General features: G+C 45.0%; 1 protein-coding gene across 1 annotated transcript in view; it reads right to left on the reverse strand.

The window, feature by feature from the left end:
- Window positions 1-4,673: 4,673 nt before the first annotated feature.
- Window positions 4,674-17,503, reverse strand: part of KCNK10 (potassium channel, subfamily K, member 10) — a 223,881-nt gene continuing 211,051 nt past the window's right edge. Inside the window, exons 5-7 of the mRNA XM_006896020.1 lie at window positions 10,999-11,185; window positions 7,405-7,547; window positions 4,674-5,525 (exon numbers count right to left, since the gene is read on the reverse strand). Of these exons, the coding sequence (XP_006896082.1) occupies window positions 4,905-5,525; window positions 7,405-7,547; window positions 10,999-11,185 (951 nt within the window). The 3' untranslated portion in view covers window positions 4,674-4,904. The remainder of the gene's footprint in view (window positions 5,526-7,404; window positions 7,548-10,998; window positions 11,186-17,503) is intronic.

Genomic DNA, 17,503 nt, shown 5'->3' on the forward strand with positions numbered 1-17,503 from the left:
CCCAGACGATGGACAGTCCTGAGCAAAGGTCCCAACCCAGCCAATCGCCTGGCCCCACAAAAGAAAACAGGAGAGCCAAGGGAGGGTATCTTCCAGAAGGTCTTTGTTGCAATTTTCTCCATCATTGAGGAAAAAAAGAAAAACAACAACATAAGAAAAAAAAAAACATTACATTATTGAATAAAGACAATAATAGCAGCACAGCTTACTGAAATGTTACAAGCAAGTTTGCTTTTGTACTTTTTCCTAAGAACATTACGAAATCCCCCCTCCCCAATATTTCCTGTAAAATGCCTTGTTTTGTTTTGTTTTTAAAGCACCATGAAATCCTACAGAGAGAGAACTAGGTAAAACACCTCCACGCATGGGTTTATCATCATAGTCCCTGGGTCCCCTGCCTGTGACTCTGGGACGGGGGAAGAAGCGGGTGCTGGCATGTGAGTGGGTTTGCATATCACTTCTAGGCACCAGGGCGCCTTCTCCCCCCTCCCCAGCTCACGCCCTGCTGGCCAAGGAGCGGGGGGGGGGGGGGGCCTACAGCTGTCCTCCGCAGCACAGGCCCGCCGTCTCCACGGAGCACAAGTCCTCTTGAAGAATTTTTACAAAATGAAGAGAAAGCTGAGATTTTCTTTTTTTCTTTTTTTTTCTCACTTAAGAACTGAGAACAAAAAAAGTAGATTCCGAATCTCTTAGGCACCTGTGAAAATGAGAATGAATTTCGGTAAAATCGGAGACACCCCTTCTCAATGCCACTGTGCTGATATGACACGACCCAAGGTTGACGCAGAGCATGACCGGGCTGGGCTGGTGAAGCACAAGGCGGCTGGTTTGCGGTACACAGATGGGCAAGGCTTTCTGCACAGCAGTGCTAACAGCATGTCATTCCAAACTTCTGCATGCACAATAAATAGCATCCACTACACAGAATTAAAACGGTCATTGTCTCAGAGCTGCTGCTGTCCCCTTTTTTAAGGCCAATCATCACTCTCCAACTCTTTTACACACCACCACCACCCAGCTCCTTCCTTCCGATCTTGTACACACTTGCACCATAAAGGCAAGACAGGCAAGTGCCTGCGTGGGACATTAAGGGAATTGGAAAGCAGGGATATGAAATGCATCCTGACCTTTTTTTCTTTTTTGAGAGCTGCTGCAAGTTTTTTGCTGTGCCTTTTCCAAGATTAGGAATTATTCACATACTTAACAGAATCCACTGAATCATCTTACCTGCCCCACCCAAACTTTGGTTACATTCTAATCAACCCACCTCCCAGATTAACTACACCAAGAGATGGAGCAGTATTAGCCAATAAATGCTCTCTCCAAGAGAGGCAAGGAGATGGTTTGTTAACGACTAACAAATTAGGACTTCAAGACCGAGTAATCCTTGCATCATGCAGAGCAATCACTTTCTCTCTGTGTATGTGTGCATAAGAGAAAGATCTGATGCCCATGATACATGAGCTCATAAAGACCTGTCAGTAAAACAATCTGCAAATAGCGGTAGCTTAAAATTGTTTACATAGTCTTATCACCATGCAAAACATTCCCGCTTAGCATGAGACCTTCAGGTGACAGTATGATGTGTAAGGGAAGATCAAGTGAGCCTACACAGGATGTGATTCTAATCTGGAGTTCAGTCTCGAAATCCATTAGTCACTTTTGAAGGACAGGAGAACCAGAGGCCATCTGCACCTAAAACAAGTGAAACCATTAAGAGTCGCAAAGATCTGTTAATACACCTAGCCAAGAAACCTGTTAGAGAACTACAGAACGGGGCATTGGTGATGGGCTTCGATTTGCGGGTGAAGTAGCAGAGATCTGCACACTGTGGTTGTCTGAATACAGACTAAGTTCTAGATGCCTCGCCCTTCACCACCATCACAGTCTCCCCTCCACAAAGTGATGAAGGCTTCACATCACCACCAAATTGGAGGAGGGGCCTTAACCTCTCTAAACCAGTTGTGAGCTCTCAACTGTAAACCTTTAGATGTATTATGGAAGGAAATTTCTATAATCAATGACCAGTTGAGACAAAGGACACAGCTCACTAGTGATACTGCTTGTTCCATGTCCAAAATAAGAACGTTGATTCCTGGTTTATGGTGGAGATGAAAAAATGCAGATAAGGGAGGTATACCAACGTGTATCTCCAAGACTGAGGGGGTTTTGTACTCAACATGAACCCAGTCTAACAATAAGATAACATTCAAGCAACTTCAAAACTGGCCTCTTTCCAAATCTTACAGAGAAGAGTCCTACCTCCTTCCCTCTCATCTTCTATGGAGAGCCATTTACTGTAACATTTTTACCCACTTATCTGATGGACCAGCCTCTAAGTGGGTTCTCTTTTGATGTTATTTCGCAAGGTCTTTAGCCTCACTTGTGCTCAGGGAACTGATTATATTGAAGGTTTTCCCACTCCCAACCCAAGGGTTATTTTCAAACTCCCCTCCCCAAATAGCTATGATTTAACTCCTTTACGGAAGCATGCCCACATATGCACCTGTCCCATTTGGTAACGTCTGCAGCTTAGTGCTTTGAATTCTTTTTATTCCTGTTATAAGCAGAGTTCCTGCAAGATTAGCAAGTAAAGTGCAAAAGAGTGCTTTCAAAGGGCATTTTTAACAATACAGAAAGGGGGCCACATAGAACATAGCAGAACCAACCCCTTCCCCCAAGAAGAACTTTTATACAGCAAGTGTCTGCAAAAGCGTTGCATCAGGCCATGTTTACATAAAAATCTTATACTCTCCTGGTGTTAAGTACTCCTCCAAACTCTTCCTACCACCTGTGTACACCATGTCTATGAAATCCAGAAATGCAGGAACACACAAGTGTGTGCGTGTGCGCGCGCACACACACACACACACACATACACATACTTACATACATGCAGAGGGTGCATGATACTGACATTATAGCGAACTTGAAAGCAGACTTTGGTCAATCTATGAATACTAGCTCTACCACCTTCTTGCTGTGTACCACCCAGCACCCCCGAGCCTCTGTGTCTTCATCTGTATAATGGAATTTCAAATACTTCCCACATGGTGGTATTGTGAGGTCTCAGTGAGCTAACATACATAAAGTGCCTAATACAGTGCCTGGCCCACAGAAGGCACTGGGTAAATGACAGCTGTCATTATTTCCTCCAGGAGGAAGTCCCTTTGCCAGGTTAGGCTGTAGGGCCTAGAGTTTTAACACACTACTCTAAAAACAATGTGCTGGCAGGAGAGAGTAGAAATCTACGCAAGTGAAATTCTGGTGTTGCTTTGCCCAAAAACTAAACGCATGACCCAAATAGCCAAGTGGGAGCCAGTACAGCATTGAGCCAATCGTGGTAAAGCCTGAGGCAGAGGGATGGTCTGAAAGACAGAGTTCCTACATTTTCGCCTTTCTCATAGAAATTTAAATTATTCTCTCAAGATCTAAAAAGTTTAGAGTTGTTCCTCCACTTTTCTTCACTGGGTGTCGTAGCTGAATGAAACAATTATGACTGTGTGTGAGTTATAGGTTGGCTTGAAACAATCATTCCCACCAATGTCCCAATTCTAGCAAATAGCAGGTATGAGTTGAAGAAACAAGCAAGGAACAGTGATGCTTTAAGTATAAATGCCCAAATATGAAAGTAAAATGTAAGTATTTTAAATTCTTGTTTTTTTAAACATCTCTTGTAAAATAGTAATAATGGCACTTAAGCTGCAAGCAATTAAACCATTTCAATGTTATGTTTAAGGGGTCACAATTCCTTTTGTTTGGAAATAGCAAAATTGTGTCTCATAGCTATGTCTACCCTAAGACACCCAAAGGGACAGAAAGCCCTGAGATGGAATGATGCCATGGTCCTCCTCGGTGTGTCTCAGAATGAGGGATGTTTACTCTTATAAAAAAACACGGGATCTGCTAGAAAAGAACAACAAGCTGCTGGCATCATGCAAGGCAATAGTTTTTGGTACTTTCCCCTCTTACCAAAGCATGTTATAGAACCAAAGTTTCACTATGAAAGTGAGCACGGGCATTTCAAAACAAGTTCATCTTTATACCATTGGACCTACTGAGGAAAATGCATGATTTGCCTTTAACCATGCAGCGATTGAGGTTGAGTTCAGCAACACTTGCAAGTTCATTTGGACTACCTACCCTTGGAGAAAAGGGGGCCCGGGGGAAATCAGTAGGCTTCTGTCATTGGTTAAGGTGATATCCACAGTGTGATGTGTTTATGACTTTTTTCCCCCTCTTGTGTAATGAAGAAAGCAATTGCACCTTGTAATATATGTGTGCTCTGATCTGCTTCTGAAAATTCCAGGTGCTCTCAAATCCCACAGACAATCATTAGAAAGACTAGGTATGCACAGAATGGTTTGCATCAACATCCCAGCTCAGGGCACATGTCACAATGGCACATCTAAACCTAGTTAGTTACCGTTGTCACCCTCCTCAAGCCCCCTCAGCTGTGTGTACGTATCGCTAATGGGAGGTTCAGGACATGAGACTCCACTAAAAAGCCACTCTGCTTCCTTTTAGATGGCCAGTCTAAGGAATAGCTGCCTTTTGAGAGTTGGTGGGCTGGGGGTGGGGTGGGGGGGGTGACACCACACAGCACACAGCATCGCCATGGAAAAATCCCTCACTGTGAATGAGAGTCACCCCAGGGTGTGCAAACGCCCCCTGTGTGTCCCGCTGTCGTCCTCAGAAGTGAAGCTCTTCGATTCCTTTTGGCAGAGCAAGTTTTTACTGACTTTATGGCACAGTGAAATTCTATTCTCCAATGCTATGGAAGTCCAGACTAACAAGAAGTCCGTTTAAGGCACGTGTCTCAGTGTGAATATTTAAAAAAAACCAAACCAAACCAAAGGCGAACACTACAACAACACTCGGTCCGAGTCTGGCGTGGCCCACGTTCAGTTTCTGTCTTCAAGGAGCGCGTTGTTCTCCAGCTCCCTGTCTTTGGTGTCCGTGGGGACCATGCCGTTCTCCATCTCCGAGTGCTGCTGGATGCAGTCCGTCAGCATGGCGGTGCTGGAGTTGTCCGAATTGCACACCTTCTCCGTCCCCTCCTCCTTCTTCTCTTCGTCCAGGGAATAATTCCGGAAGGTCTTGTAGATCTTCTGGACATCATCGGGTAAGGTCTTTTTGAGGTCCTTGTTTTTCCTCTTGGTGAGTCTGGAGGAGGACCCGAACTTGTTGATGATGTTGTCCTCCGAAGCCCCCTGGCCGTGTTTGTTGAGCTGCTCGGAGCCCTTGCGGCGCAGGTTGTTGGGCCTGTTGTTGATGCTCTCCTGGGACGAGGCCTTGAAGCGGCCTGTGTCCAGGGCGGCGAAGACAGAGCGCTTCTCCGGGGACAGCATGTCCAGCGAGTGGGCCCGCTGGTCCAGGCCCAGGCGCCGGCGCTCCATGCTGCGGATGGTGGCCGCCCGCTGCAGCTTGTCGTGGATCTCCACGCTCAGGCGTCGCCTCGTCTCCCGGAACTCGGCCGTGACATTGGCCTTCCACTCAGCCGCGTGGGCCTTGATCTCCCCGACCTGGCCAAGAGATGGAAGAACAAACCACATGCTGAGAAAGTCCTCCCTGCTCTCACCTCTCAGCACCCACACGATTGGGGGCTCCAGTGGCAAAGGTGGACTGGGGGAGGGGGGAGGGGGGAGATGCACCCGGGGAGGAGGAGAACTCACGCCACTTCTGGCTTAGTTCTACCTGCTCTCTGCTCACATGCTTCAAGCTGGCTGACGAGGCACAGGGGCCATTCTGCATGAAGCTGGCTTGAGCTCTGGAGATGGGAAGTAGGTGAGAAATCGCCACATTCTGAAGGGGGTGGGGGTATCAACACCTGCCACTGGACAGGCCTGGGTCCCTGTGGTGTTTCCACTTGGCATTTCATTGGTGGCCTTGTTCCTCTGACATAGACTGGAGTCATTATAGCTAGCTTGGAGTTTCTGAGTGTCTCATGAGGTGGGAAAAGGCCCTAGGTCAGACTTGGACTCAGCATATGCTCAGCATTTTCTCTGTTCTTTCCTGTCCTTCCCTCTTCCGCTGGGACAAGGTAACCAGTCTGTTCTAGTTTCCCCAGGACTGCGCTGACTTAAAAGAGAAAATCATGTGAAAGTCTTTGAAACCCAGGCGACTGGATGGTTGGGCTTCCTGTAACTGTCTCTGCACTGGGCATGTGCAATTCTCAGGCTTATCCTGGCTAACGAACACATTCTGGGGCACCTAGTAACCAAATTTCCCTGGGCAGGGGGCAGGCAAGGGCATGACCCGTCAAAGCCCACAGAACATATACTCCTTTAGAGTCAAGCTTCGTGTGAGAATTAGCACCAAAGGTCTTGGTTCTTAATAACAGTACAAGTCCCACACTTCTGGGAATAGAAAAGTAACTACAATGTCTGTATTAAAGAAAAGAAATCTTTGTCAGTCCTTTCTTAAAAAAATTAGTAATTAATTTTCAGTGAATCAGCGGTAAGGAAAACCTAAAAACACAGCACTTGGGTCTGGTAATGACTTAGGAAGGAAGGTTCTTAAATAAGCTGTTGTCTCACAAATGAATTGACATGGACGATTATTCCTGGAAGCAAACAGTTGCCCTTACAGAAGCCAGCCCTCACTGTATTTCTTTTTTTCTTAAAGCCTTTCCTTCTTCTGGTCTCCTTTCTTTGTCTTCCCTGCCTTACTATTTCTTTTCCTTTCTTCCTAGAAGGGTTCCATGAGTATTTTTTTTTACTCAAAGCCTATGTTGGCATTTTATATCTTCATACTCTCTTTCCTTTGTGTCATTTTTTTCCTGTAAATTTTTATGAGGGGGGGAACACTACCCAACACTCATCACAGGGATATATTTGCCTCTAGTGACCAGATAAAAAACATGAGATCAGGGGGCCAGTAAGCAAAAGGGATCTATATATCTCCATGGCTTTCTATGGATGACTGTTTTTTGATGACTTCAACCTTGTGTTGAACGCTGTAAAACTCACGGTGGCCAACCATGTGCCACCCAGATCCCGAGGCCTGAAGCCTATGCAGAACTGTCTATGAATCTTCTCAGTCTCTTCACACTTATGTTGAGAAGAGGCTGCTGCTCATTCTAGCCATCATCCACCTCTGTGAATGATGTCTTTTTTTCCCCTTTTATAAAAGAAAAATTAAAAAAATAAGTTTACGGTTACTAGCCTATCTAATTGATAACTGAGTCGCTCTATTTCCTCACTTGTCAAATGAGGCTCCCGAAGTAACTGCTATTCCATTTAGCTTGGCTCTGAGGGAAAGATTCTCAAAACCAAGGGAGCCTTGGTGAGGCCACGACTTAGCAAGAAACACTCTAGCCCACAGAGCAGACAAGGGCTATTCTTGACGGCCTGAGCGCATCTGATCTCAGGAACACTCACGGAGTGAGGAAGGGGTTCCTACCTCTTCTTTGGTCTTTTTGGACAGAACCCGTAGCCAGTCTCCGATCATGCTGAGGACGGCTGCGAAGTAGGCGAGGCCCACGAGGATCCAGAACCACACTAAGGGCTTATACCACTCCCGGTAATTGATGCCAGCGTTCCCCCCTGCAAAACAAAGGTCTCTTTCACTGCAGGAGGATTTTGCAAAGCAAACGTACCCCAGTCTGTGTAGTAGAGCCATCGTCCCACCACTCCCTAACACTCTTAGGGTACAGCATCTGCTGTGTGCATTATACACAGGGATCCGGGGGGTAGAGGGGGCAAAGGAAGATGTCTCCCATTCCTAATGGAGCTCAGCCATGGCCTGACATTCTTCCATCCTCTATCGCTATTCTTAATGCTCTTAGCAAACGTGGTCAATGGGTAACTAGATTCACTTAGTGTTAATTCATTGACAATTAGGTACCAGAGAACAAAAATACAGGCCCAACTGTCATCTTTCTTGTTGTTGTTGGTATGCACCATTGAGTTGATTCCACACCTCATTAACTCCGTAGGACAGAAGAGAACTGCCTCGGAGGGTTCCCAAACTCTCTTTTTCATGGAAGCAGATGGTCACAGCTTTCTCCTGTGGGTGGCGGGTGAGCTCAAGCCACCGACACTTCATCCTCCTCAGACACACACGCGTGTGCCAAGAGACAATGTATGGAGGTAAAATTAGACGTAACGGTAATTACTGAGACTCAGATCCAAGAAGTAGTGAGTTCATGCTAACTGAGGAATTGTGCTCACACGCTGCTAGTACAGAGAATCAATGCGGTCAGTTAATTAGAGTCACCATAAGCTAGAATGGAAAGGGATTTTAGAGTTCAGCTTGTTCAATTCCTTTATTTTAGAAACAGATTCCAATAAAAATCCATCAAACCAAAATGGCTGGCTGCTGGACTGCATTGACTAGCTGTTCCATGGAGAGCATCAAGTCATTTATTTTAAATAATTAGCCTATTTACGCTAGCCTTCCAATGGCTACTGCCTAAGGTCGCCATGCAAGGTAGGTTTCAAGGCCAGCCCACTCTTCTAGAAAAAGAGGTGGGGAAAAGAAGGGAAGTCAGCAGTCCACTGTTGTCACTCTGTGAGGTGTTAGCCAATGAAGCAGGCAGGCAACCATTTCCAAAATGATTGATACTAGCAGCGTTGGTCATTATGCTACTGCACGACGAATGATTAGTAGACCATTGCACTGGGTCACTGCTGTAACCCACATCTAGAGCTAAATACAGATTGTGCTCGTAGGGGACCAGGAATACCTCCCAAAGGCAGCGGGGCAGGAACCGTGGCCTACAGCTCTTCTCAACGTGTCTTTGCAACCCACTTTGCAATGAAGCCCACGAGGTCTTAAACGGCTATTCCATTTCCTAAAGTCAAAAAATTCCAAGTATTGTCAGAAAGCTCTGTGGCAAGGCGTTTGCTTTAGCGTGTTTGGTGTAGGCTGACACTCCCCTGCACAGCGTTCCTAGTTTGTGAGTGCAGAGCAGGCCACATTAAGCAGTCGATACACTTCCTCTCCTTTCTGAGTCATATCCTTTGCAGGATTACTTGAAAGCCAATGGTCCCCGATCACAAGACTATGGCCCCATAATCAGCTATGAAGGAACACATTTGGCTTGATGCCCCATGGCTGTGTTTCTTTGCTAGGTAAGAAGTGGCTAGCATAAGCTAAAGGCTCCTTCTGTGGGGCTGAAGGATAAGAAATAGATCACAAATTAGACTCACAAATAAAATGGTCAATAGTGTGTAACCTCATTCATCCAGGGCTCTGTACTTGTGATCTAGAAACACCTCTGCAGCTGCTGAAGGAAGCAGCTGGTTAGAAGAGTCTAGACACAAATCTCATAAAGCAGAGAGTCTTCTAGACAGCTAACTAATACATGTGTAACTCAATGCAAACCATGCTTTGGGGTCAAGACGTCCATGGGAATAGTTGCACAATCCAGTTACCATGGTGCGTGACCATAGACTAAGACACAGGTCTTGCTGAGGTATTGATGGACAGGGCTTCTCAGTCCTGCAGTGCAGTCTCTCTCTGGCACCTGGGGACCCTCAATGCCACAGCACTAATGTGACTTCTCGCCTGGGGCTGGAAAGCACACTTGGTTGAGCATCACGCACAAAGAGATGGGTGGGATCCCAGTCCTTTACTGAATAATTTTTAATCACTTTGTGGCTTTCCAATTCTTCAAGCCATAAAGAGGAAGGGGAGGGGACAGGGAATCTAGTGTTTCTACAAAGTGGACCTCAATTTGCAACACATGGCTAGTGAGCTGTATCACAGAATTGATGGAGAGCTGCCCATATTTTTATTGACAAACCTTTAACGTTCTTTGCATAATTTCTCAGCACATCCCATCCCCATTTCTGTGTTCCACGGGAAACCAAGGTACTGCTGGGACCACACACCTGAGTGAACTTGCTTGACTGACCACACAGAACTCTCCCAATGGGAAAAGAGAACAATGACCCTCTTCTTTGATCCTTGCCTTTTTAATCACCCTTTAGAAAAGTGCAACAAATAAGCCAAATCTCATCTCATTTTCAAACTCTTGCCTTCATATGAAATTGGTATATTTTTTTAAAAAAAGTTGGCTTATATATAGCTCATTATCATTTATTTTGTTCAAATACATAGCCTCCTTCTGCTTCTCTAAGGTGCCCTGGTGGTGCAGCGCCCTCCACGTTGGGGCTGCTAACTAAAAGGGTGATGGTTCAAAGCTAGTAGGTGGTCTGAGAAAGAAAACTGGGCAGTCTCCTTCCATTAAGATTGACACTCTCAGAAACCGCACGGAGAGTGGCCGTGAGTTGGAATCGATTCAATGGCAGTGGACTTGGTTTGGAGTTTTATTGCTTCTATAAGACTTTTGTTCATAGGGTCGCTACGGGTCATCTACAACCCTACGGCACTTAATAAGAACAAGAACTCATTCATAGGGAGCTCTGGTGGCCTTGTGGGTAGATAGTTGCACACAACCAACTCAAATACAGGTACTTCATATCTGCTAGCTGTTCTATGGCAGGACAATATCCATGAACACAACATCCATTCTAATAATACTTTCCTCCAGTTCCTGGAAGCCACCTACGACCTGGGCACGCCCAGAACAGCTTCTGAGGGGGGACAATAGCTCAGCATCAGGAAGCTTCATCTTCTGGCTACCGCAGACCTAGCTCTGTGCTGGTCTGTGCTGTTTTCTGCCTGCCAGCATAGCCTTTATCCATTGATTCAAGCAGCTTTGACACCTTTCAGAAGTCCACATTCAATGAGACATTTCATCTCATTCCGGCATAATTCATATGATGATTGGGGCAATGGGCGTCCTGGGGAGGAATAAGCATGTGTCTGTTCCCTTCACAGCAGAAAGCTGCTGCTGTTTACATCACAGAGGACCACGGGGTTGAAATGAGCCTCTGCACAGCAGCAGAGACACCTGAGCCATTTCCATTTGCTTCTTTCAAAACATTTCTTGTGGCTTTGAGAAGCATGGTAAAGAGAGAGATTCCCTCTCTCCCGCCCCCCAGCCCCCCTGCTATGGACCTAGTAACAGATGCCCATGGTGCTCACCTGCCACAAAATCGCCAAAGCCCACCGTGGTCAAGGTGACCACCACAAAGTAAATGGACTCCAAGGCTGTCCATCCCTCGATGTACTTGAAAATGACAGCAGGAATGGTCACGAACACGATGCAGCCGGCCAAGATGAACAGGATGGTAGAGATGACCCGGATCTTGGTCTGACTCACTTGCTTTTTCTAGGAAAAAAAAAAAAGAGCAAGGCAAATCAGCCTCAGCCTCCTGGATGAGGAAGACAGAGGCACAGAAAAATATTTTGGCCAGTGGCTTCAAATACTTTTAGGCCACAGGCTGCTATCTTAGGATCTAATGAAACCCTGGACTCCTTCTTAGAAAAGGGAAATATAGACCTTTCCAGAAGGTCAGTCTTAGGAGGTTCTCAGGCCCTGCAGAGCTGTACATGGATAACAGGTCAAGAAACCCAGTTAGTTCATGACTTGAGTGACCTCTTGTGATTTCCCAACTATAGCCTGAACACTGATTCAAATCCCATCACTGGTACAAACTCCATTATTCCCCAAGATAGGGCTGCAGGCACTTTTCCATGTGGTCTGGAGACTAAGGTGCACCTGATCCAGGCCATAGTCTTTGCAATCAGTTGCTATGCATCAGAGAGCTGGACAATAATGAGGGATGCTAGAAGAACTGATGCCTTTGAGCTGTGGTGCTGGAGAAGAGTATTGAATATACCCCGGACTGCTAAGAAAATGAATGGGTTCATCCTGGCGAGGGTAAGACCAGGCTGCTCCTTGCATGCAAAGATTCTCAAGCTTCCTTTGACCTACTGTGGACACGTTACAAGGAGAGAGACACCAGTCCTTGAAGAGGGAGGTCATGCTTGAGTGTATGGAGGCAGAGTAGCAAGAGAGGAAGAAGACCCTCTATGAAGTGGACTGAGTCAGTGCCTGGGGTAATGGGGGGGGAGGGTAGGTGGGTGTGTCAGAGACAATAAGATTGGCACAGGATAGGGCAGGGTTTCAGGCTGTTGTGCATAACGTCACAATGAGTCATGGGCGACACGACAGCACATAACAGCAACAACAATGATTCACCCTTCAACAGAAGAGCTCAGAATTTGGTTCACCATGATGGAGACTGCCTTGCACACACTGTCCCTTCTTTCTGAACTCCTGGTGGCTTAGGCCACCAGGTGGGGAGTTGTTCTTTGCTAACCCACGCCCCTCTGGTGCTTCAAATCCACCAGTGGCTCCATGGGATAAAGATGGGCAATTTCCTCCTGCACAAGAAACCAAATGCGGGGGAGCTCTGGTGGCCTAGTGGCAAGAAGCTGCACTGCAAACCCAGAGGCACACAGTTCGAATCCACCAGATGCTCTGCCAAGGAAGGAGGGACAATCTCCTCTTCTACCAGTCAGATCTGATTTGACGGTACACGCGCACACACAAATAATAAAAACAAAAACAAACAAACAAAAAAAAAAAACACCAAATGCGGGGTCAGCAATCAGTCATCTCTGATAGGATGCCAGTGTGTTTCTTTCTGTCAAAGGACACTCACTGGAGGATTTATATTAAAAGTAGATGTTCTACACCTCTTTCAAGAGGCCTTTTCTTATGCAGGGACTTAAAAAATCCCCGACTTCTAAGTAATCTGCTGACACCTTTTGTGTAATTTTGTTTCTCATTCTCTTTCTCTCTCCACTCAAACTTGTTGATGGACTTTTCTGTTCCAAGTAGCAGACCACAACTAAACCCTTAACCTCTGATGAAGTGAGAAGGACTTCTATTTCTTCAGTTCTCATTTCCAGAGGTCTCAGAACTGCAAGAGGACAGAGAGGCAATCATCCATGAAGTTATCTTTTTTTTTTTTTTTAACCTAGGGGTGGTGTGTGTGTGTGTCTTATTATGTTAGTTTATTTACAATGAAGTTATCCTTTTTAATGTGAACTCAGTAGCTTCTAAGTACCTTATCATCTTGGAAACGTGTATTCGTTAAGCAAAAGTTACTAAGTCTCAGTGAGGTGTCTCTTCTCTGGAAAGGGTTTTTTCCCTCTTACACGAGGGAATAGTCTTCCAAACTGCAAACTTATTAAGTCATAGCACCGTCAAATATTGAGCTATTGATACATAATTCTATTTTAATGGGGGAAATATAACTGACATTAGTTGGACCCAAATGCCTGCATGAAAAGAAGTCTACCCTGTCATCATCATTTGTGACAAGCTCTAGCCTGATATTTGTGTGCCTTCAAGCTCATATTGAGGTTGCTAATCTCTATCCTAACTTTGTTTTCCTAACTTGTTCGAGCTAGAGCTATGGTCACTGTATTTGTCAACTCTATGGCTCTGGTGGCATTGAGTCCAACGGAAATTGTGCTGCTAACCCAAAGACTGAGCTTCTCTGAAGGTTTTCAAATTCACCGGCAGCTCTGTAGGAGAAAGATGGGTGATCTCTTCAACTGTAATTTTACCGACTTGAAACTGGCTGGATGGTAAACTTGATGGCAACGAGTTGAGTTGCTTGCTTGGTTCTCATTGTCTTTGAGACACTCAGAGTTTGATAAGGATTGTTGTTACTGTGGTGCTGTCAAGTTGATTCTAACTTACCACAACCGTACAGACAGCAGGTCTGAACCCTGTTGGATCGTGTGCCCTCCTCATCATTTCTGATATACATGATCGAGATCATTGCTGCAGCCACTGTGTCAACCCATCCTGTTGAGGGCTTCCTCTCTTTTGCTGACCTCTCACCGTACCAAGCATAATGTTACTTTCCAAGCAACAGTCCCTCCTAACAACATGCTCAATGTAAGTGAAATAAAACATCACCATTCTTGCCTCTAAGGAGGACTCTGGCTGCATTTTCTCCAAGACATGTTTGTTATCTTGGCCACCCATGGGACACTCGGCACTCTTCTCCAACACCATAACTCAAAGACATCAATCTTTCTCCTATCATCTATATTCATTCTTCACCTCTCAGATGCTTTGATCCTTATTCATTGTCCAGCTCTCAGATGATTCAAAAGACCAGGCTTGAATCAGGAACACCTTAGTCTGTTACTCTTGAGTACTTTCGAGAAGTCCCTAACAGCAGACTTTCTCAGTGTAGTATGTTATTTTGATTTCTTGACTGCTGGTACCAATGCTGTTGACTATGGATCCAAATAAGATTAAATCAATGACAGATTAAATCAATCTTTCATCTGTCTATCATGATGTCGCCTATTGGTCCTGTGGTGAAGATCTTCATTTTCTTGATATTGAGACATGATATATATTGCAAGCTGATCTTTTTTGACCTTCTGCAACAAGTATTTCAAGTCTTCCTCACGTTGTGTCATCATCTGCATAATGAAGGCTGGTAAGGGGTCTTCTTTTGATCCTAATAACTACTTTCTTCTTACTAAAGCCCTGCTTCTCAAGTTATTTGTTCAGCTTACAGAATGAATGGTATGGATTATTGGTCAGCATATCAGGTATATAACCTGGTCAGCATGAGCTACCTCTCACATAAGCTTCTCAAGGAGTCTGTAGTTAGGAGGTTAAAAATAGCATTTGAGAAAGGGAACTAGAATGCTATTGGGGCAAAAGAGACAATGACTCGTTAGGCCTTTCTCCTGGTCTGTCTCAGTGTGGAGGCTCTACTGAAACTTGTTCAACATCACAGCAACACACAAGGCTCCACTGACAGATGATGATTGTTTACAAAGTACAATGGCCAGAAGTCGAGCTCACGTCTCCAACACGGGAGGTGCAAATGCTGCCGCTTGAGTGTCATGATTACCATCCATTCCCCAAATCTAAGAGTTCTCAGTATATAGTGTGGAAACAGGAAGAGTTCACTTAATCTGTTACCTCCCTATTTCCTTGGAAAGTTTTCTTGGAAAAGAACCTGTCGTTTATCAATATTGTTGACGGTGATGTGAAAAATACCCTTTTTCTTTACAAATACGGTGCAGTGGGTCTATTGCTAAAATTTTGGCTTTCCCTAGACTCTAGTCTGATGCAGCTGCTTCCACTCTGCCTGCTGGGCAAGCATGTTGATCCCATGGCAGCATCACTTGTTAGTCTTGCATTAAATTGAGCAGACTCAGTGGCAGAAAGTGGGAATCTCACCACAAGGGAGAAGGCAGATGCAGAGAGGGCAACACTCTTCTTTGGGGCCAGAGATTCCTGCACCAGAGATTGTATCTTGTTAACTGAGAAGTTCTTTGGACTGAGGGATGGCATTTTACTGTAAACTGAATTACAGCCTGTGAGGGATGGCATTTGAGAAGCCCTTTGGACTGAAGGTTTCTAACTTGCTGTTAACCTGAATTGCTTGTTAAACCCTGATAAAGCCCATTACCATGAGAATAGTTCTTTGAAGTCTGTGTGTGGTCACTGAAACAGATTTCAGACCCAGTAGAGTAGGTCCAGGAGCACATGAGAGGAAATTTCTGACCCCAGGGGAATTATTTGTGAGGCAGATGCTGTTGATGGGGGGCAGCAGTTCCTCCTTGTGAAGTTAATAGAGGCTGGACTCAGCTGTCCCCATGCTGTTTTTGTTTTAATGACAACAAAAAATAATGGCAAGACATAGATTAATTTAGATGCATGGATGCTGTATACTATAGGAGGACTTTGTGAGTACATTTGAGACCCCTCAGAGGAACCAGGAGTCAATTTATTAGCCTAGTTTTGTTTGGAGACATGGAAGAAAAGTCCAAAGCCCAAAAGGAGATTTTACCATAGATCATTATGTTCATCTAATTGCTGGCAGTGGAAACATCAATTTCCTGCTCTATAAATCATCCTCCTCAAATGCATAATGAAATTAAAGTGAATTAAATGTTTGTGAGACACTTGTTAAGTCATAAATTAGAATGCGAATGCAACTACAATTCTAATGAGGTTGAGGTTGGCAAAGAAGGTACAGCAAGTCCACAGGGAGCTGGAGACATTCCCAGGCCGCAGGAGATGGGCAGGGGAGAAGACAGCACGAGATAGGAGTGGAATCGGATGGAGGCAGAAGGAGAGGTGAGCAGCAAAGGTGAAATCTTGGCATCTCAACTGCCTTATCAGGAAGCCGAATACTACAGCACGGATCACAGCCAACAAGGACCTCTTTAAAGTGCTAAACAGGATGTCTGTTTAAAGACTAAGATGTGCCTAACTCAAGCTTTGGTGTTTTCAATTATTTTGGGTGTATGTGGAAGTTACAGTGACTAAGAAAGACCAAAGAAGAATTGGTGCCTTAGAATTGCAGTGCTGGTGAAGAGTGTTGGTTATACCACGGACTGATAAAGAGCTGATAAATCTATCTCAGAGGAAGGACAGCTGGGGGGCTCCGTAGAAGGAAGGAAGGTGAGATGTCATCTCACATACTTGAGGCATGCTTTCACAATGGGGAAAGTTTTGGGGAAAGAATATCGTGCTTGGGAAATTAGGAGATCATCGAAGGACAAGACCACGAGATGGGTTGCTAACAGAGATTGCAACCATGAGTTTAAGTGCAATGGAAATTCGGATTAGGTGCGGATTAGCCAAGGTTCCAATTTGTTGTACATGAGGTCACTATGAGTTGGTCAACTCAACAACATAACATTAACAAAACACACTGTCTATTTCTGTCTTGCTCAGTTACCCTCTTACTTTCACAAAAACGGACTTATGTAGTAAGTAATGTCCTTATGTGACTGAGTTATTTCACTCAGTATAATATAAATGGTTGTATGCAAACCAGTATTTAAAAAAAAAAACCTGCACCGTCCAAGTCAACTAGTGTGCTCCTGGAGTACTTCTCCCAGATATCCAAGGGTGATGCTCTGAGAAATAAACATTGGGGTTACAATGGATTGAATTGTGCCCTTCAAAACACACACAGACATGTGAATTCCTGCACCTATAAATGCGACCTTGACTGAGAAAGTAGAGGTGAGGTTTTTTTGCCAGATGTTGGGAGTCCCTGGATGTTACAACTGGTTACGCTGTCAGCTACTAACCGAAAGATTGGTAGATCAGATCCTCGCAGAGATTTCTCAAGAGAAAGGCCTGGTTATTTGTTTCAGAAAACCAGCCATTTAAAATGGCGTGGAGTTTACAGAACTGCTACGATACACACGGGGCATCATGAGTCTGAATGGGTTTGTCTGTTCTGCAGATGTTACCAGTTAGGAAGGCCACCCACATACATTGTCGTTGTTAGGTGCTATCGAGTTGACTACAACTCTTAGCAACCCCCTAAACAACACATCTCAACCCTACCCGCTCCTACTGATGGTCTCTGGCATTGACAGTCACTCTGTCAATCCGTCCTGTTGCAGGAACCAGGAAAGAAAGTTATGCACAAAAAGAGAAGTCATCATGAAACGATACTTCTAGAGGCCAAAGAAATATTACTCAAAATGGTTGACTCTGGAGAACATTATGCTGAGTGAAATGTCCCAGTCACAAAGGGACAAATATTGCATGGTGCCACTGTTGTAGAATGGGACTGTCCTTGGGGTTGGGGCGAGACTGAGTAAGATGGGTTCAATAACGTATGCTGCTCTG

Source organism: Elephantulus edwardii, unplaced genomic scaffold (genome assembly GCF_000299155.1).
Source record: "Elephantulus edwardii isolate Elephantulus edwardi_28Jun2011 unplaced genomic scaffold, EleEdw1.0 scaffold00179, whole genome shotgun sequence".
NCBI lineage: Eukaryota > Metazoa > Chordata > Mammalia > Macroscelidea > Macroscelididae > Elephantulus > Elephantulus edwardii.